The sequence below is a fragment of the Lissotriton vulgaris genome, chromosome 6 (assembly GCF_964263255.1).
Source record: "Lissotriton vulgaris chromosome 6, aLisVul1.2, whole genome shotgun sequence".
In the NCBI taxonomy this organism is placed as follows: Eukaryota; Metazoa; Chordata; class Amphibia; order Caudata; family Salamandridae; genus Lissotriton; species Lissotriton vulgaris.
The window spans coordinates 1,443,930,673-1,443,952,325 of record NC_141694.1 but is presented as its reverse complement, the minus strand read 5'-3'; the positions used below and the strand labels follow the sequence as shown (position 1 = coordinate 1,443,952,325).

Here is a 21,653-nt window from a genome sequence, read left to right as displayed (position 1 = left end):
ATTCCCCTAAGGTGATTCCAGGCCCTGACCTCTAAACTTACAGCCTTTATATGGGCTGGTAAACGTCGCAGAGAGGAATTACACTCGGGGTGTCGCAAATCACCCTTTGACAGGGGTCTTGGGCTGTCCTACATTTATATGTACTACCTGGTGGCACAACTGCTACCTACTAATGATTGGTTTACTTGGGGTTGGGATGACCCCTCCCACTACTTTGAGCTCCATCGAGTCGAGTTGACCCCCCCTGCACTGTACTACTGGAACTAGTGGAGGAACTTTGAGGTCTGCATGCTGAACGAGCCTTTATTGGTGTGGCATGTCCGGTGGCCAAGAGGGATGTGGCCAGCTTGGGGAGGCAACCTACACCCCCTCAATCCAGTGGTGGCGCACAGGAGTGGATTGGTGGGCGCAACAAGAAAAAACTATTTATATAGCACATAGGTGTCCGCACAAACATGACAAGGTGTGGGGGAAGTGGTGGTCTTAACCTGGACTGTCGATGTGAAATGATTGATTTGCCGAAATTACATTATGCTATGTTATGATTCCAAATGCACAAATTTTACTGATTGTGATGATGCAAGTACTTATGTATAAACAATCATGTTATATATATATATATATATATATATATATATATATATATATATATATATATATAATATATATACATTACCTACTGGCGGTCGCCAGTAGGTAGTTATAGTTGGGATTATTTTCAATGCAAAATCTCAACATTCTATTGTGAATAACTTTGGCGCCGGTTGAGAAATCTGCCTGAAAATTTCCTCAAATTTGCCTTGCGGCTCCCCGGTCCTTCCCTGAACGTTTGGGGGGGATTTGTCAAGCGGGGGCAGAGATAAAAGGGGGTCCCAAAACGTGTTTTCCCCATGTTAATTTCCATAGGGCGGTCGACCTCACTTTTAGCCCGAACGGCTGGATTTCTTATTTTAATGGCCATTTGATAAAATGACTTATGACTCTATTTCTCTTGATATGCGGTGCCTTTCTCTTTTTCCCCTTTTTTTCTCCATTTCTGATAAGAAAGCTATTATATAACGTGGAACATTCATAGGATAATAATATGTAACATTGCTGCATGCCTGGTTATTATCTATCTACTTCTAGGATATAATATATGTACTAGATGTTTAATGTTCTTTAGCTTCTTGATCCTTGAATCAACATTATTGTAATGTAGCTCTGATCGCTCTGAAGCCACTTTGTATTAATAAGGACTGTGTCTTACCTGCTGTTGATATGGTATGACTTAAGTGGAATAATAATATGATTATATGTATTATAATATTTACAGCCCTGATGAAGTCTAGTGGTCTTCACGACCAAGACGAAACACGTGTTGGCAGTGGCAGTGGCTATAAAATTCTCATATGGTGAAGAATGGACTCAATGGAAAATGAAAATAAATGAAGATTAGATGAAGACACTCTGAATTCTTGGATGTGATATTTGTTTCTTAATACCTATGAACTCTTAGCTCAGGATATATTGTGTGTTTTATAACGTTACAGTTGTGATATTTGTCACATTGTTTGATCCTGGTGGGGTGACCAGGACCTTATCCTCAGAGCTAATCGGATATTGTAGTGCATTAACAATATTTCCTCCCAGCGCAATCTATCCTCATTCACCTGTTCGTTTGTTTTTTTACTGTATATTTGGGGGTGCTGCAGGGAGGTTTGGGGCATTAGTGCCTTATACGTATTGAGATAATGTGTTCTCGCAATAATCGCAGCAAAGTGGCGGATGACCTTTTCAAAAGTCTCAACGCTAGAGCTTCTGTTAATAAAGCTGTAGCTCTAGGTGCACCTAGATCCAATGATGGATTAAAATCTAAATTTTTAAGGTTAGAGCGTTTAAAAAAACAGGAGATCAGCAAATGGTGGGACGGAGCAACATTGTAGGAATATCAAAGATTAGACAGAGTCCCACGTGGTCTTAGATCACAACTCTTTCCCACGTATGACGACTTGGAGGAGGATCTCCTCCTTATTTGGGAAAAAGAGCTTACTAGCAACTCAATGAGACTTATGAACTTACTCATAGAAAACTCTGAAAGAAAGGTAGCTAAAATTATTCAGGAAGTTGACATCTTGGAAAAAGAGATAGTGGATTTACAGAAGGCGGAAGGGACTAAGAAAAATTATGATATCTTAAATGATATCTTGAACAAGTATGATGATGACATTAAACAAAGGAAAGCCCGGCAACTAAAACGGGATGAACAGGATTATACTATGGGCAGGGTTTTTACTTTTGCCAAAAGATTTGACACATTAATTACAAGTGACAATCTTAATAAGGACAATAAGAAAGCATCGACCAGTCCTCCAGCAGTATATCAGTAAGTGGGGATGAAAGCACTAATAACACCAATCAAGATCAGGCAAGTGGGATACCACCCCCATCCTCTTCCTCCTCTTTTTTAAAGGAGGTTCAACGTATAAAAATTGGCAATTCGAGACAACGGGACCAAAGAGGGGAGGGCGCAGTGGGTCCAAGAGAGGTAAAAGGGGCGGCCGCAAACTCAGGCGTAAGACCCCAGTATCAGACGAGATCGTGGCGGGCCAATCAGGGGAGATGATCTGTACCAATGATATCCAAGTAATGAATTTGACTGATAGGGACTTCTCCCAAGAAACTCTCACAGCACTCAAAGGTTTAAACTTTTGTCCTACTGGTATATGCAATGTGATTGATGTGAAAATCGATTTGTACAAATTCATTAGACAATTGAAGATTAAAAAGTTTTTTGCAGCAACTGGCGTGGAAAGTAATCAATCTTCTAGACAAGTGTGGGGGGATGTTACTATTCATGATGTGGAGGCAACAAGATTACTTCAGTCTATTACAGAAAGGGAAAATGATCCTATCACACTACAACGAGTTTTGCAGGAACTCTACCTTTGTACTAACTACAGTGAAGATAGTGGTCTAAAAAATAGATCGAAATGGACCCCACAGCTTTCCAGCAGTAACAACATTGATGCCTTTTACAAGATCGTAATACAAGAGTTTAATATATTGGAGAAAAAGATTATGAAATCTAAAATATCCCCATACAAGAATAACTTGACAGGTGAGAGGTCAGCCCTTAAAATCTTAGCTGAGGATCCTACCCTTATAGTCAAAGAAGCTGATAAGGGGGGTAATGTTGTTTTGATGGATAAAACTAAATATGACCAAGAAATTTTGAACCAACTAAGTAATCAAGCCTGGTATACTGAATTACATTCTAACCCTATTTTTTCAATTGTCACAAAAATCAATGACTATCTTAAACAATGTCATCATGAGACCATCTTATCGGACGATGAATATAAATACTTAATTGTGGACCGCCCACGTTTCCCATGTTTGTACACCTTACCAAAGGTGCATAAGGACACCACTTGTCCACCTGGTAGACCCATAGTTTCTGGGATTGGCGGGCCAACTGAAAAATTATCAGAGTTGGTAGACATTTTTCTACGCCCTCATGTTACCAACTTAGCGTCTTATATCAAAGATACGAAAGACATACTTAATGTCTTTAATGATTTCAGTTGGGAGCCAGAAATGCTAATGGTCACTATGGATGTCTCACAACTATATACCAACATTGGACATGAAAAGGGTATTTTGGGATTGAAATACTTTCTATATAAAAGACCTGTTGAATTACTGGACCACACTAATATGTTACTAACTATGTCTAAACTAATTTTGGAGAATAATGTTTTTCTCTTTAATGACAAATGGTACCGCCAAAAATGCGGAGTAGCCATGGGTTCCGTCTTTCGCCTGCCTCTATATGGGGTGGATGGAGACGACTCATATCTGGGGCCCTGGCGGTGCCGTGTGGCACGAATATATCAATTATTATGGAAGCTATATTGATGACTTGCTTTTCATTTGGACAGGTGGTGAAACACAACTCTTGGAGTTCTTTGCTTACATGAATAATAATGCATACAATATGACCTTTACCATTAACTACAGTTGTTCCGAAATAAGCTTCCTGGATTTGAAGCTCTATGTACATAATGGTAAACTTTGTAGCAAATTATACAGAAAGGAAACTTCATGTAATGCTGTTTTACACGGTAACAGTGCACATCCGAAATCACAAATGAACTCAATTCCCTACGGCGAATTCTACAGGGCTCGCCGCAACTGCAGTGAGGACACAGATTATGCAATATGTGCCAATGACATAGAAAATAGATTTTTGTCCAGAGGATACAAACAGGATGTAATTAGTAGGGCTAAAAATAGAGCTCTCAACTTAAAAGAACGGAAACCCTACAAACAAGATCTAAACCGATTGGAACTAGGAATCTGGTTAGGTTTGTCACTGGCTACAATATATGGTCGACACATATTTATGGTATTCTAAAAAAATATTGGTTCATGCTAACCTCTGATTCCTCATTAAAGGAACACATATTGACCCACCCATCCATCACGTACCGTAGAGGCACTATGATTAGAAATATGATTAGCCCTAGCTATCCGAAAAACACCTACAAAGTGTCATGGCTACATACCATGAACAAAGGTTCATATCGATGCGGTAACTGTAGCATGTGTAGAATGTCAATGCATGGCACAAAATCCTTTAACTATAATGGTTCAGGCACTTACCATATCAAGACCCACATTGACTGTACAACAACTTATGTCATATATGCCATCCTATGTAAATGTGGGAAGGTTTATATTGGAAGTACCATCAGGAAATTGAAAGATCTGGTCAGTGAACATTTCAGAGGCCTTAAAAACAGGGACAACAGAGTCCCAATAGCAGCTCATGCTATTGACTGTCCGGCACAAACTGAACACCTGACAATGTCCTTTCACGGTATAGAGACGGTACCGATGGACACGGGGGGTGGTAACCATGAACTTAAATTGAGACAACGGGAGGCACGTTGGATAATGAGAGTTCATGCAGTAGAGAGGGGTCTGAACTTTGATGAGGAGTTACAATACTTCTTGGTTTAGATTATGATGAATTAATATTTTCTACTCTCTCTCCCCTTTCGAACTAAGTTTGGGAATCGAGAAACATGATTATATTATGAATTTGTTAAGCTGAATATGTTCCCTTATTTGAATCCCGGACCTACTATGAGTAAGCACATATATCTATGTAAAAAGTTTTTTCTGTAGGATGCCTAATAACTATCAATTGGATTATCGGATGTGTTTTTCATGTTGTTAAGTGCAAACTCATGTGACTGATATACAAGTATTTGTTTCTTCTTAGGACTGTAACTTTTCGCCTTCTATTCTTTTCTACTAGTACTTCTTTCTTACTGTCAAGGATGATAAGACACCATTTTATAAATTCTCACTCTTGTCTCTGGTATGTTCTGTTAGAAGTTATGTATGTGAACGAAACACTTTGTTTACTATTTGACACCTTGAGATTTATTGTTACCTTATATTTAGGACGGATTCAGCATCCTGTTCAAATTAATATTCTCAAATATATTCTTTTGAGCTCCTACTTTGGCTCTAAATCCGTGTATATAAAGAACAACTGTAGGATGCACCTATCTGATCTGAGGATTTTATACTTTTCTCCCTTATTGGAGGGATTAACAGTATAAATGTTTTGTTCTCGTTGTATTTTTAGGATAACCGCAATTACTACTGAGTAGATGATACCATGCCAATAGCGCGATGAATTGTGCTTTTTAATTTTGTACATTCCGTATATATATATTTACCGGATTACGGCCTTTTAATCAATATTTACAATATTATTTTTACTACTATAAGATGGCGATTTACTTGAACCGCAACTTTAGTCCGTTTTTAGTTTCCCGGAATTGGGGAAACACAATGATAAGCAGCTTTCCAATATGGCGCTGTTGCTACACGCTGCCTCAGACTGACAGACTGCTGTTTCCGCTCTGTACTCGGAGGTATGTAACTTATGACAATGTTGTTGGATTTTCCATCCGTGGTTTTGGAACAATGGGTATGTTTAGATATATGGGGTCTCAGGCCTTGGACGTACATGCAATTTTACGTAACTTTTGGCGATTTTCGGGCCTTGGTAACGCATTACCATGTATTAATATTGGACTTTCCGTCCGTGATTTTAGAGTAATGGACATGTTTATACGTGTGGGGCCACTTGCCTTTGTTGTACATGTCACTTTACGTAACCTTTTGTGATTTTATTGCCTTGGTAAAACGCTATCATGTACTATTAGGGAGCATCCTTCTATCGCTTATGGTTCTTACCGCACTTAATACACATGCAATCCACTGGTTACTGATTACATAGCTCTCCTTTGGGGCTACCTTTGAAACAAAAAATTATTTTCTTCTTATTTCCAGGACAGGAGTGATTAACCTATTCCCATTGTATGGATCCAGACACGACTTAGGGTTTATTTCTTCGCTATTGACGATAAACGACTGGGCCTTTGGATTTTACTTATATAAGACGACTAGGAGAATACTATCGAGTGAGTGCTTGATTTGTTCCTCACCCCACTTGTGCATTTTATCGTGTTTTTGCCCCACGTTTGGATTACTTGGTCTTTGTAGATTTGAGGTCATTACACATATGCTGATTAGTGATTGTCCTAATTTACTATCTTGTGTTTGCAGTTGAAAAGTTGATGCCGTGAATGGACGAAGGCATTTCTTTTTTGAATTTCTACATTACCTTCTCTGTTTACCTACATGGTGAGCGACACATTATATTCTATGTCCACCTGTTTTGTGTTCATGGTTTATGTGCAACTCTATCATCATGGGGCTATTTATGACGGCTCTTTTTTGGATAGACATGACTCTCCCTTAATTCCTTTTGAATCACCTTTTCGTTTGTTACTTGGGTTTCTTTAGTGCTTTTTGGTGACAACTATGGTCGTCTTTTTTTCTTCTCTGCTCACGTCCATTATGGACCTCTTTTCTTAATCTTATTTTAATGGCTGTTTCATAAAATGACTTATGACTCTTTTTCTCTTTTTCCCCTTTTTTTCTCCATTTCTGATAAGAAAGCTATTATATAACGTGGAACATTTATAGGATAATAATATGTAACATTGCTGCATGCCTGGTTATTATCTATCTACTTCTAGGATATAATATATGTACTAGGTGTTTAATATTCTTTAGCTTCTTGATCCTTGAATCAACATTATTGTAATGTAGCTCTGATCGCTCTGAAGCCACTTTGTATTAATAAGGACTGTGTCTTACCTGCTGTTGATATGGTATGACTTAAGTGGAATAATAATACGATTATATGTATTATAATATTTACAGCCCTGATGAAGTCTAGTGGTCTTCACGACCAAGACGAAACACGTGTTGGCAGTGGCAGTGGCTATAAAATTCTCATATGGTGAAGAATGGACTCAATGGAAAATGAAAATAAATGAAGATGAGATGAAGACACTCTGAATTCTTGGATGTGATATTTGTTTCTTAATACCTATGAACTCTTAGCTCAGGATATATTGTGTGTTTTATAACGTTACAGTTGTGATATTTGTCACATTGTTTGATCCTGGTGGGGTGACCAGGACCTTATCCTTGGAGCTAAGCAGATATTGTAGTGCATTAACAATATTTCCTCCCAGCGCAATCTATCCTCATTCACCTGTTCGTTTGTTTTTTTACTGGATTTCCACCAAACTTGGCAAAATTGTAGGGACTGGTAGCCTGATGTGCCTTTGCTATGTCTCAAGATATGGTCTCCAGTGAATTTTGAGTAATTTAGGTTAAAAAAAACATATATATCTATGGCCGCGCCCCGGTACGCGCACCAGGGCGCTAACCAGCGCGCTACGCGAGTTCGCGCGCGGAAACCTGATTGGCTCTCGGGTGTCTGTAAACATTCCAAACAGTTCGGAGCGGCCGCCAGCTTGTGTCTCTGTAGGATCGAGACACAAGAGGTGGCAAAAACAAAGGGGGAAATGACCATAAGGGGGCAGAGTAGACCCCTCCTGACCCCCTAGGGTTGATGTCGGGGCTATAAAAGGGCCCCGCGGGGCAAATAAAATTTTTTTTTTTTGTGATTTGCACGGGGGGAGCTCCCGGTACGCGCACCGCGGAGCATACCGGGAAGCATTCCATGGGAAAAAAGAATGATAGAGTTTTTAAAAAATGTAGCCTTTTTTTTATAATTTGGAGGTAGTTCTAAAAAGAACTGTTTTTTTTCTTCTTTTTGTTGTTTTATGTTTTTTTAATGTTTTTTAACATTTTGTACTTTTTTTGGCTTTTATGAACTATTTTATATTTTTTTTGTTATTTTTAAGGGGAGAAACAAAAAACAGGGAATTGAAAATGGCTCAACTGGAGCAACAAAAAAAAAAACAGGAAAACATTAGGGTTTTTTGGGGCAATTGTGGTTGTCACCAGCAAGGAGGATGAGCTTTATGCTCTGTTCACCATAGGAGATGGTCTTACCACAAAAAATACATGTAATTCTGAATTCCCCAAACCGTGGTTGTATGCAAGGGATCGTCTCCCTTGTCTCTGGTCCCGATGGAGTGGGTTGCTTTCTTTTGGAGGTGATGGTTGTAGATTGGGGAGGGTTACTGGCCAGTTCTCTCACCTCTGCGGCAGAATAGTTGTTCTGATGCTTGCGCTGCATGTGCCTAATCATGGTATTATTACCGAAAGAATATTTTTTGTTAGGGTTCCCCCTTGAAAGTTCCATGCCACATTAGGCAAGTCACCTTGGGCGCATTGACTTTTTTCTTGCCCTCTGGGATTGAAAAAAACTCCCATACAATGTGCTGCCTTGGCTTTTATGGTGTATTGTCTTCTGGCAGCCACCTTCTCCCTTCCTCCTCCTCCTCCTCTTCTTGACCACCAATGTAATGTTGTGGTGGTCCTCTTGGTGGTGGTGGTGGTGGTGGTGCAGATGCTCCAGCTGCTGCTCCTACTGTAGCCATTTTAAAGTACAACATTTTTCTCAAAGATGTTCAAACAGGTCTTCCTCAGTCAAAGGACAAAGTCAGAATAAGGAAAAAAGGTGGGGTCTTTCATCATTTGGAAAAAAAAACTGTCCTGAACCAATGAAAAGTGTTATTTTCAGGTCACATGACCCGGGCTTTCATCATTTAGAAACCAAAACTGTTCTGCACCAATGAAAAGTGTTATTTTTAGGTCACATGACCCGACGCGCTTACGCGACGCGGCCCCGGGCGCGCCACGGGGCGCGTCGCGTAAGCGCGTCAGAGGATTACGTTGCGCGATCATATTCGCTTGAGTATTTCCGGGTGCGCTTACGCCGTGCATATCACGCGGACGCGGCTACGCGATACGTCATGATGTTTTCGTTCGCGGCAATAGCGCTAACGGGACGCTCACCGGTGCGCGACCCGGGGCGCTCCGAAAAAATGCGCTTTCCAGTGCGCACACCGGGGCACGCACCGGGAGCGCACCAGGGGAAAAAAAAAAGTATTATATAAATATACAATATAGGATTCATTATAAAAAATATTACATTTCATAGGTTTGAGGCCCTATATATAGTTAGGAATTAGCATTTAAAAAACCTATGAAATTCACGGAAAAAAACCATAGGTTTCACACCAGTTATAGTTAGCAGGAAGTTTAACTCGCATAAAACAATTGAAATTCCCACGTTCTAGTTAGTTGGACTCTATAACTTGCGCGTGCAATGCACTGCTGATGACGTCACATATTACATCAATCATGACATGGTCAGTGACTTCACTCATGACATCACTGATGACACCATCCTTGTGACAGAGTGACAGACCTCCTTTCACTGTAATGTAACCCATGAAACACATATTGAAAAATATAAATTAAAATTTTTAAAGAAATAGAGATACCCATACCAGTTACAACAACCAATTCAATCATTCCACCATCTATATACACATCCACTCATTCACCAACAGTTCTATATAGTCACTCATACATATACTCACTCATCTTATGTAGTGATTCACCTATACATCCTGTTACACACCGACAGTCATCCAAAAGTTACTCTAACACATACTCACACATGCAAGTAAACTATTGAACATCCATTTATTTGCATATACAGCTATACACACACTACCACCTTACTTCTAAGGAAACGTACACATACTTACTCTCTTAAACAATCACTTATAGAAACACAATTATTTAAAACAGGAACTCTTTCAATATCTCACTCTCTCATATACTCACTTATATACATCAATACTCTCATATACTAGATTAAAACATATGTAGTTACTGATAAAGACACTAGTGAGACAGTCATTCACTCACTAACACACACATATACACACTCATCCACCCATACAGTCCTGCACATATGCTGTCTTCAAAACACATACAAAGAGAGAGTTAGTCATTCATGCATCTATGTGATAAGTAATACCCCCACAAAACCATACAAACACTCATACTGATACTAAAAAAATCTAATAACCCATATACCTACACATGTACCTACTCACCAACCCATGCAGCCACTTAGACACAAAGTGAAACACTAATACATATATATAAATATTTAAACATTACTCACTAATATATGTATTCACTAAGAAACACTTAATAAGCCAGTTAACTAATCAATTTTTATTAAAAAAAAACATCCATTTAGACACTTATTTAAACATTTATTCTTCCATCAACTTTTACATATACATATATAAAACCCTCACCAGACTCCATACGGGGAATTATGCGCAGGTGAGATGTGGAAGGAACGGGGAACTATCAGCCCGTTTCCCCGTTACCCGGGGAGTACGCCAGGGCTGTGTATTGGCCCCCACCCTCTTTAGCCTGTATGTTAATGGTCTGATTGATGTACTTTCTGGCATCAAGGACAATGATGCTCCCTGTATGGCCACTGGTAGGGTGCCCGCTTTGATGTTCGCGGATGACACCTTGCTGTTATCGCGGACATCAACGGGCATCCAGCGGGTCCTGGACAGGTTTGTGTCCTTTTGTGCCTCACGGGGGTTGGAGGTCAACCTGGAGAAGACAAAGTTCATGATCTTCAATCCCCCGAGACATACCCGCCCAAATCCTCTGCTTAATGGAATTTCCCTGGAGCGTGTCAAGACTTTTGTATACTTGGGGGTCACATTGACTGAACATTTCACATGGGACCACCAAGTTTCTAAATCATCTCTGAGACTGTCCCAGATTACGGGAGGTATAAGCAGATTTCATAGCGCTTCGATCTTTAAACCTGTCACTCCTGCCCTTGAGATCTATAAAATGCAGGTCAGGCCAGCAGCTTTGTACGCCGCAGAACTTTGGGGACATATGAAAGTACATGAGCTATCGAAGGTTGAACATGCCTTTATGCGCCATCTGGTAGCTCTCCCACAAAGTACTCCCCTAATACCACTACGCCTAGACTTAGGCTTGGAATCCATCGATGAGCTGGCAGCTGCATGACCGCTGCTCTATTGGAGAAGACTTTGGTCCGTGCCGGAGCTGGCATCCTTTAGGGCAGAGTTCACTGCAATCTGGAACCAGCTACAATACAAGAACATACCTTGGCTGGCCCATGTCAAGGTTTTTTTTCCATCAGCTTGGTATGTCACAACATTGGGATGCACCGGAAGATTGCTGTGTGAGGACGCAAGGTCCCAAATAGTGGCGGCTGTAAAGTCCTACAACCTCAAAACTCTACACTGCTCGACCTCCTTGGGAAGGCTGACCACAGAGTTTCTTCTGACGAAAGTTAGCCCCAGGACGGAGGTTTTTCTGGACTTGGTGCAGCCCCCACTCGCAAGAAAACTGTACACCCAACTGAGGCATGGCTCCTTACCAATAGGGGCACTTATATCCAGATGGTGACTATTGTCAGAAGCCAATTGCCCTGCTTGCAACTATTGGAGGGAAGACATTGTACATATATTATTTTTCTGCCCCGCATACAGCGGAATTCGGAAATGCTGGATCCTTCCACTGTGCAAAAATTTGGGGTTTAGTCAATGTTCCCAAGCTACAAGAGTTTTAACCTATGACACTGCCCCTCCCACTGTTTTTGCAGTTTCCCGTTTTTTATTTGGCATGTGGCGGAGAAGAATTCTTTTTTCTAGTACGAAATAACGCCCAACATCCATTATCTGCTTATTCTTTGATAACTCACTGTTTAATATCTTTTTAACTCAATTGTATTTGTGGTTTTATTACTGTGCTTGTACATATTTTATTGCACTTTTATGGTCTCTTGAGCGAAATAAAGTTATCGAATGATAAAACAAATTTATTTTTCAAAAAGATACACATTTACTGGATGGTGTCATCAGTGATGTCACTGACCATGTCATGAGTGATGCAATATGTGACGTCATCAGCAGTGCATTGCACGCGTAAGTTATAGTGAGTCCAACTAACTATAACGTGGGAATTTCAATGCAATGGTTTTATGCGAGTAAAACTTCCTGCTAACTACAACTGGTGTGAAAACTATGGTTTTTTCAGTGAATATATATATATATATATATATATATATATATATATATATATATATATAAAACATACTGGTGTGCAGTCCTTATTGATCCACACTATCGATTTTTATAAGTATACCTAATGGAGGTGTCAAACATCTTAATGATTAGGAGCAAGAGCCCTCACCCACCAATTGGTAGCATGCTTTATCAGACTTATGCTGCTTGTTGGGCAGGCACTGCAATGCCAGACATGCCCTTAAATCTTTCAGCGACCTGACAAATATAAAAGACCTACCTGTCTCCGGTCATACATCCATTCCGGATCCACGGAGTTTGGTAGGTGAACAGCGGGGACCCTCCTCGGGACAAATACGTGCCTCAAGCCAACCTTTTGGTTCAGGCCGCGCCACATTCCAGACCAAATATTTTTTTAAGCGATAGCTATCTTTCATACAGATAGTCCCTACTGGGTTCTGTCTCCATGAACAGTGATAGGGCCAGACCCACTGTAGGCTCTAGTTGAGATTCCAGTAACCATTATTACTTTTTCTCAAGTGTGTTAAAGTCCACTAAAATGTGTGTTTTGGTGCCTGCTTTCATACACACACTATTCTGAATGTGATGGAGGGGCAAACCTAATAAGATGTTTGTCTTTGACTTACCTATCACTTGTATGAGAACCTATGGAGAACAAGCTATTTACTGTTACTTGGCAACAAAACAACATACAACATGTTCTCCTCGGTATGTTTTATATTTCCCTTACATTTTAGGGCATATTGAAGCGTACTGTGGTTTCATTGCAATAAAAGGTGTAAGGCCTATGAAACTATCCCTCATGAATATTGAGCACACGCATGAGTATTCTAAGAGAGCAAGCTCAGTGTGATTATTTGGAAACAAACTATATGTTGTATATCTTGTGTTTTAATACATTTTTAGGTCCTGTTCAGCATCACGCAGTCCCCCACAAGAACAGAGGTAACTTCAATATTGTTTTGATGATTGTTACACCAGGTGCGGGTCCAGTTTAAGGGCACACTTGTCTTAGATAACCGATAGCAGGAAATGCCCAGAGATAGATTAGGCACTAGCCATTGGTCCTGACGAATATCTCTTTAAGGACAACAAGAGCCAAGAAACATGTTGACCTACATTAGATCTTAGAGAACAATAATTCCCAGAGGTCTCCATTACTTTAAACCTTGATGAAGATCTCCAAGAATAGCATACATTTTTAGGGGGTTCCTAGTTCACTTTAGCAGTCCTTTGTTTCCAAATCTTCAGCCAATCTACTTTCCATGAATTGGACCAATCTACAAAGGTAGACATCGTGGCTGATTTTGAAACAAGATGTCCATCAAAGAGCTCTCTTGAAGGGCCCATCTGGCATTGGAGTGCCAGCACGGCGAGAAGCATATGCCTGATAATGAAGCATGCCACCAATTGGTGGGTGAAGGATCTTGCTCCTAAATATTAAATGCTGTTTGGGACCTCCATTAGATTTACTTATCAAAATCGATAGTGTTGATCTCATTTGAACTGCACACCATTAGTTTTCATTATGTTATTTGGGAGTTACTGGACCGATTATAATCCTCTCTGCACCTCTACATTTTTCTGCCTAAATATTCAGTGAGACAACACATGTCAACTAGACTCTGGCACGCATACTGGATATTTATTCCACGGCATATCCATCTAATTATTACAAAAGAGCGAACTGCTTGTAAGTATGTTAAGTCTGATCATAGAACATGCTCGGAAAGTCTGATATTCATTGTGCATTTAAAGAACATGAGGCAAAAAATGAATTTCTCGGTGAATTCCGTTTTAGGTGTCAAAAACCTAGAAGAGAAAAGAACAACCAAGACACATTTTAAACTGCTACAAAAGACAATCAATTCGAACTCCGTTTAGATAAAAATACATTTGATTTCACCCTAAAAAATAGCTCACTGGATTAATAATCGTTCGAATGCACACATTTTGCAGGCATCGATAATCAATAAAACAGAGTGTGTATTGATGTTTATGATGGGTTCTGTTGTATGAACAATTAAAATAAAACGAGTCAACATATATGTTGAGAAAGAGTTACTCACTTTTAAACGGGCAATCTGAATTGGTGAAAATTCCCTCACACCATTTATCAATGGGACCAGACGATTATACAAAGCCTAAAATATAAAATCAGAATTTATTTAAACAAAAACAAGTGATGAAATGTAAACCAACTATACAAGTCGCCATCCTGGATATGTGGGATTATATCAGGATTCTATAAAATATCAGAGCACCTCAGATATTTCAAGCTATAACAGGTCAATTGGAATAATCAATCCATATACCAGCATATAAACATACAACAACATATAAAGAAAATATGAAGAGCTGTCTATTAGTACATAAGGCCCTTTTAGTTCATAAGTGCACTTATAGGACTAGTCAAAATGAGTAGCACAAACGTGCAGGAATACCAGAAAATTCCGCAAAGATCTCAAGCAAGTGAAACCACATGGCTTCAAAACCGGGCGGCCTAATAAAGAAATCCACAAATTAGGTTAATCTAGGATTGATGGTGGGTCCTTCCAATACAGGTAAGGCAAAGAATTGGGTTTCGTGGGTAAGTGCTCCTTGCTTTTCAAATATAGACTCTGACTCAAACGTAAAAAAGTATCTGTGGCAGTTCTTCTCAGCCCTTAGGGGCAATTGATAAATTCCAAGCAGCTTTGTCTACAAGGAGCAAATTTAAATTGCCTTTGTGTGCGTTGGAATGGGCCGTGGCTCCCTTTTTCAAGTGTTTTAGCATTTTTAATTGTTTGAGGCCAACAGAGATCCACTTCTTGGAAGCAACCGACGACCCCCACCTTGTCCGCTCATCACACTCACCTCACCAGCCTTCTTTTTAAAAAAAAAATCTTTTTATTTAACAAAACAGAATAAGAGCATCAGGTGACATGCATCATTTTCACAGTGGTCAAATATACAGTACCATGTAACAGAATGACACTTTAGAATAACCTTCCGGGATTACGGGGAGTCCCGCACTACTAAGACATCTCTAACCGCTGGAGGAGTACATATATCCCCCCTGTATCAATTCCAAGCACCCCAGACCTTCCCCCACTTCCCGGGGTACCCCCTGGCAACGTAGACTGATCTCTCCCTAAACATACACCAGTCTAGATCCTCCATCCACTTCCCCACCTGGGGCGCTGACTGGCAGCCCACAGCTGAGCAATGTTACGCTTTGCAATCATGCACGCCAGGGTCACCCATTGTTTCCCATGTGAGGTCAGTTCTGTGGGTTCCGAGATATTCAGAACACATCGTCGGATCTCCAGCACCAACTCCACCCCCATTACCTCTCGGATCTTATCATGGATTTTGACCCAGTAGTCCTGTATTTCTACGCAGTGCCAAAAGATGTGCATAAACGTCCACGTCTCCCCACATCTCCTCAGACACTCCCCACTCTCCGCCTAGCCCATCCGTACCAGCCGAGGTCCCGTGGTGTAAGACCGGTGGAGAATGTTCAATTGCACCACCCTAAGCCTCATTTGGACGGCCACTACTTTCGGGGAGGAGACTGCCTCTCTCTAGTCCTCATCATCTAATACTAGGCTATCGGCCCCCCACTGTTCTTGAAGTATCACCAATGGGTCCCCCGTATGGTTAACCAGTTTTTTGTATTTCAGTGAGATAGTTTTCTCCGGGATATGGCCGTCCAAGACCCGGTCTTCCAATGGGGAGGCCTCTGGAAGCGAGGCGTCCCTGGGAATATTTGCAAGTAGAGCATGCCTGACCTGGAGGTATCGGTAACATTCACTCTCCTGCAGATGGCATTTACCCTGCAAGGCGTCGAAGGTAAGGATCCCTTCTTTCCCCCAAATGTCCTTAACCTGTGAAATCCCAATGAGATCCCACTTGTCAAAGCCCTTTGTTTTCTACAAGCTGCCCAGTCTCTCTGAGCTCCACAACGGGGTCGCCAAAGTAAGTCTCCCCTCCCATTTAAGTAAGCGAGTTACGGCATGCCACACGTGGACCCCGTGCGCCGCTGGCCCGACAAGAGGAAATCGGCCTCTCCTAGCATAGAGAGCCCTGGTGAAGTCCCCCCCACCCCCCAGCAGCTGGCCACGGTCCATCGCATATCCAGGGTCCAAAGGAGACCCGTAAACAGCATGGTTTATCGCCGCCAGTTGGGAGGCCCAGTAGAATTTCCGGAGGTCTGGAAAGCCGATCCCTCCATCATACCAGGGAAGAGTAAGCTTGGAAAAGGCTATGCAGGGCCTGCCTTACCAGAGAAGCTGCCGCTGGAGGGACTCTATTTCAGTGAAATATGAGGGGGGCACCGGGTCCATTGTGTTCTGAAGCGCATATATAAAGCGGGGAAGGGTCATCATCTTAAACAACACCGCTCGACCTAACCGGGAGAGCGGCAGTGACTTCCATCTCACCACATCCCTGCGGAATCTGGCCAAAGGAGGACCCAGGTTATTATCATATCTCAGCTACGGGTCTATAGTCACATATATGCCCAGGTATCGAAATCCCACTCGCTCAACTCTTATTGGGCCGGAGCTCGGAATGACCGGGGGGTCTCCGCTGAGAACGAATAGCACCGACTTTGCCCAGTTAATGGCGAAGCCAGAGTATCTCCCGAATATGGCCAGGACATCCAGGAAACTAATCAGTGACTCCCTGGGAGTAGTGAGATAAAGGAGAATGTCATCTGCGTACAGCGAGATCTTATCTTCCCACTCCGGCATCCAACGTAGTCCTCTGATCGATCGGTCCCAACGAACCCATGCCGCCAATGGCTCAAGCGCCAACGCAAATAATAGTGGGGACAGCGGACACACCTGCCGTGTACCCCTTTCCAAAGAGAAGTCGGCGGATTTGTGGTTGTTCACCACAACCCTGGCAAGGGGATCTGTATATAAGAGACGGACCCTACCTATAAATTTACGGCCAAAACCAAACTTCCCCAAAACTGCAAATAAATAGGGCCACTCGACCCTATCAAAGGCCATGGTTGCGTCCAAGGACAACAGGATAGCCGGCTCGTGTATGCTCGACGCGCCTCCCAGGACCCCATGCAGCCTCCGTAGGTTGAGGGCTGTGTTACAGCACAGCATAAAGCCTGACTGATCTGGTTGGATCAGAGTGGTAATGACCTTGACCAGCCTGGTCGCCAGCAGTGTTGCTCACCAGCCTTCTTAAGATAGAACCACTTCCATCACTAAGACGGCATGGAAGTCACAGAACTCAGGATCATGCCACTGGCGCAAGAACACATACATGGTAAGAGCACAGCTTGGTCACCATGCACAACATCAAAATACCTCCCCTATAGGCCACACCACAAACTCCCACTCTTCCATCCAAGTACACCCACTGAGTAACATGCAAAGTATTCACAAATGCATTTCGTAACCTCACCGGAGGATATTAATTATGTGCATAATGTAATGGTAAGAACAATGTGGCATTCCAAAAATATGCTAACACCACCACAGATGTGTTTGTGCTATCCGGGGATGCTAATGTTAACAAGAACAGCCGTGAATCAAGAGGATTCACGGCTGAAAGAACATGAGGTCTCAACCATAATGTTCTTATAACAATATTGAAAATGAACAATTACAGTTTTAACAGTGATAAATGTAAAACCTTTGTCAAGGCCAAAGCCAAAAAGCTAGGGGTGATTTTTTATTAGAAAATGTCACTTGAGAGCAATACAGATGCTGTTTTGGCACCCATCAGCTACCACATTAGCCTTCTACACAGAATTAGACCACTATTAGAGGAAAGCTATAGAGCAGCCATCACTGGACTAGGACGAAAGCTGTGTTTGATAACAAACTTTACATACAAGATCCTTCAAAGATAATATTGTCAAACTGCAGGTATTGCAAAACTCCACCGGAATGACAATTTCAGTGCTTGCCAGGAGAGACCACCTCTCCTCCCACCTTAAAAGAGTTGCAATGATTGCCGCTCTTCTAAGAAGATATTTTACGGTTTATGGATATCAGAAACAAATGCAGGACAGAGAAACTACTGCTGATGTACAACTTGGAAATGGGAAGGTAAGCCAAAATATCAACAGGGTCAGACTGAATAAAGAAAGCGCTCATCTAGAATGTCTGTGTTGGGCTCAAAGGTTGCTAAATGATTTGTACAGTTGTCAGAATAAATATGTCAGCCAGAAAATATGAGAAGGGTTTAATGTACCCCTTATGACACATATGGAAGTTTATATTTTGACACTATGCCCCAATCCCATAATTCTACATATGTAAATACAGCTGGCTGATTTCTTTTTTTTCAGATCTGTCTTCAGAAAGTGACATAAAAGTTTTGGATGACAACCCTAAACATGTCTAGCAAACATGTTTCAACAAAATGAAGGAAGTGGCACCTATCTTGTGAGATAAAATGAGTCCTGAGGAAAATTTACAAACATGCCCTGGCCAGGTACTGAAAACTGAACGCCTCATACAAGACAACGCTATAGCATTCAGAGCAAGATAATGTAGACTGAGAGCTACTTTTGTAAAGAAAAGGAAAATATATACAAATGAGTCTACGTGACAGATGCTAGTAAATACATATCCCATTGTTTACTCCACTGCTTCCCTTTCAAAACCAAAGCTGATGGTATTTGGCATTAGGTTTTGTTGCAAAGAGGTTGACCTGGATATTACAGGAGCTGAAGATCCATTTTGTCACTGTGGGCTTCACTGTGTAGTTCAGATGATGTTCACCTGGGGCAGCCTATCAAGTCTGCCTTCAGATAAGTTCTTACTAATTTTCAATATATGAAAAGAAATAGGATGATAATAGATACCCTGCAATCACTGAGGAATGAATCACTTGTGTCAACAATCCATAGTCTCAAGGATACTATTGGTGTGGTATATGTTTTTTCTCCGCTCGTGTGGTACGGTGGATAGTGGATAGTGTCATCATCAGGTCGTAATCACTTGAGGGTTCGGTTCTTCGAGTGATTAACCAACCTCCAACCGGGAGGAAGACTGTCTGGGTGGTCGCAGTCGTGAAAAGTGACTGGTGAAAATATCTCCTTTTCCGGTTATATTCTTGAGACTGGATTGTTGACACAAGTGATTCATTCCTCAATAATTGCAAGATTATTAATGCTGGAAGCCGAATGAATCTCTCCTCTCTCATATATTTTCTTGATAATAGATACCGGTCACGTTAATCCGAAGACTTCATTGGGAGTTGTTGATGTATTTGGCGGGTGGGGGGTGCAAGGAACAATGTCATTGTCAGGAACACGACAATCTGCTCAGATGCACATGCTTTTTACATCCTTTGATCTTATGCTATGGAGAGATCAACTCTGTGTGGCTCACTGGTCAAACTCTGATAAGTGTCTTGAAGCATTTAAAACACACATTTCCATTTATTGGCCCGGCTGATGTTCAGAGGTGGGAGCGAGAATTCATTAATTGGCTTAAAGGCTGTTCAGAATTTAGCGAGGCACACATGAAAGTACACTGTGCTCGGGAGCGGGGAGAGAGGTGTGAAAACTTGTTCTCTCCTGAAGAGTGGCACTACGCTCACAGACGAGCCAGGACTGAAGTATGAGTCCATATCAAATGCATTTTTGAGAGAAATTGGCCACCGTCAATGTCGTGTGGCCATGCTTAATATTCAATGTCTTGATAATCACCTGTGTGTCGCAACAACAACATTGTGTTTGAAAAATGTAATGCTCAGTAGGAAAAGTATGATTATCTAAATGCACTTAGAATTTATGATATCCTGGACGGAATCCCCTGCAATTGATGAATTTTTGTTGTACCTCAAAGAAAATTGTAAATTGTATTTTATCTAAAGATTTTAATGAAATGTTTTGTATCTGTACTTTTATGATTGCTTTCTAACAATCGAATAAAGTTATATTTGATTTGATTTGAGTCAATATGGCAACGCCAGCCAGATGGGCTGTTCTGACAAGTCCGTGTGTGAGCCGGTTCTATGGTCTGTTGAGACGCTTTTTTAATAGTTTTTTTACTGTGTTTACTTTCTACCACAAACATTGACTGCAGCAGAAGAAACACATGAAGTTTCCCCATAAATTACAAAACATCATTTTTGAATTTTTTACAAGTTCAAAAGTGGCTCAATTTGCAAATATGGCACACTTTATATTTTGCTACTGGATTTGCTAATGGAGCCCATGTTTATTTTGGAGCCAGGGCTTATTTGCGGCCCCAGTCCAACCCAGCCCACAGACTGGGAATGGGATACAGGAGGCAGACTAAAACTCAAGCACCACACGAAGCACCAAGCGAAAACATACATACATGTCAAAAGATGCAGTGAAACGGCGATTCCTACCTTATCGGATTGAGTACTTTCGTGCAAAATACGAGCATCAATGGCAGCGGCCAGAAGATTATTTGCAGCAGTGATGGCATGAATGTCCCCGGTCAAGTGAAGGTTAAACTATGGAATGAGAAATAGAATTAATTAATTACTACTACGCTGGTGACTTCAGCAAGTTGCATTTGGCCACTGTCTGGCTCCAATTCATTAATTATTTATGCCAGAAATAACAGATTGCTTCCATCGTGATCCTCATGGCCAGCAATATTCTTCGCTCACACCACCTTTCCCACACCCTATTCAACATATCCTGAATTGGGAGTGACTCTCAGTTTCACTTGCCTTAAACAATCACAGCCTAGTTTGGCCTTTGCCACCTTACACTTGGAACATCACCAATCTGTCCAATTCAGGTGACTTCAGTTTGTCTAAGACAATTACCCGACCCCGCTATACCACCTACTGAGAGATTTTATTTCTATAACACAAGCTCTTTTTGCATCAATGCCAACTTTAGCACTGAGCACTTCAATTCTCACTCAACCACTTACCTGGTCATCCCTAAAGTGGATACTCATGAGTAATCAAAACTCACCCTGCTCAGTCTCGGTCCCTCTCATTGGATCTGAAGAAACCTTATCAAGCCGCAGCCGCTCACTATAGCCGTTAACCTGCACACACAGGACTTCCCAGAGGAGCTTAGTCCACCATACTGTTTTCAGCTTATATCGAACCCAAAACCCAGACACCCACGTTAACCCTCTTTGACTATATCCTACCTCTCAGACTTCCTGAAAATATTTAACATATTACCTCCTTCCCTACAACAACCCATTACCCATTCCTTCACCCCTCTTTACA

The 21,653-nt window shown here is 41.3% G+C and overlaps 1 protein-coding gene across 1 annotated transcript in view; it reads right to left on the bottom strand.

Moving 5' to 3' along the window:
• Positions 1-21,653, bottom strand: part of MTHFD1L (methylenetetrahydrofolate dehydrogenase (NADP+ dependent) 1 like) — an 884,753-nt gene that overhangs the window by 748,827 nt on the left and 114,273 nt on the right. Inside the window, exons 6-7 of the mRNA XM_086927571.1 lie at positions 20,805-20,912; positions 14,534-14,608 (exon numbers count right to left, since the gene is read on the bottom strand). Coding sequence (XP_086783697.1) covers positions 14,534-14,608; positions 20,805-20,912 — 183 coding nt within the window. The remainder of the gene's footprint in view (positions 1-14,533; positions 14,609-20,804; positions 20,913-21,653) is intronic.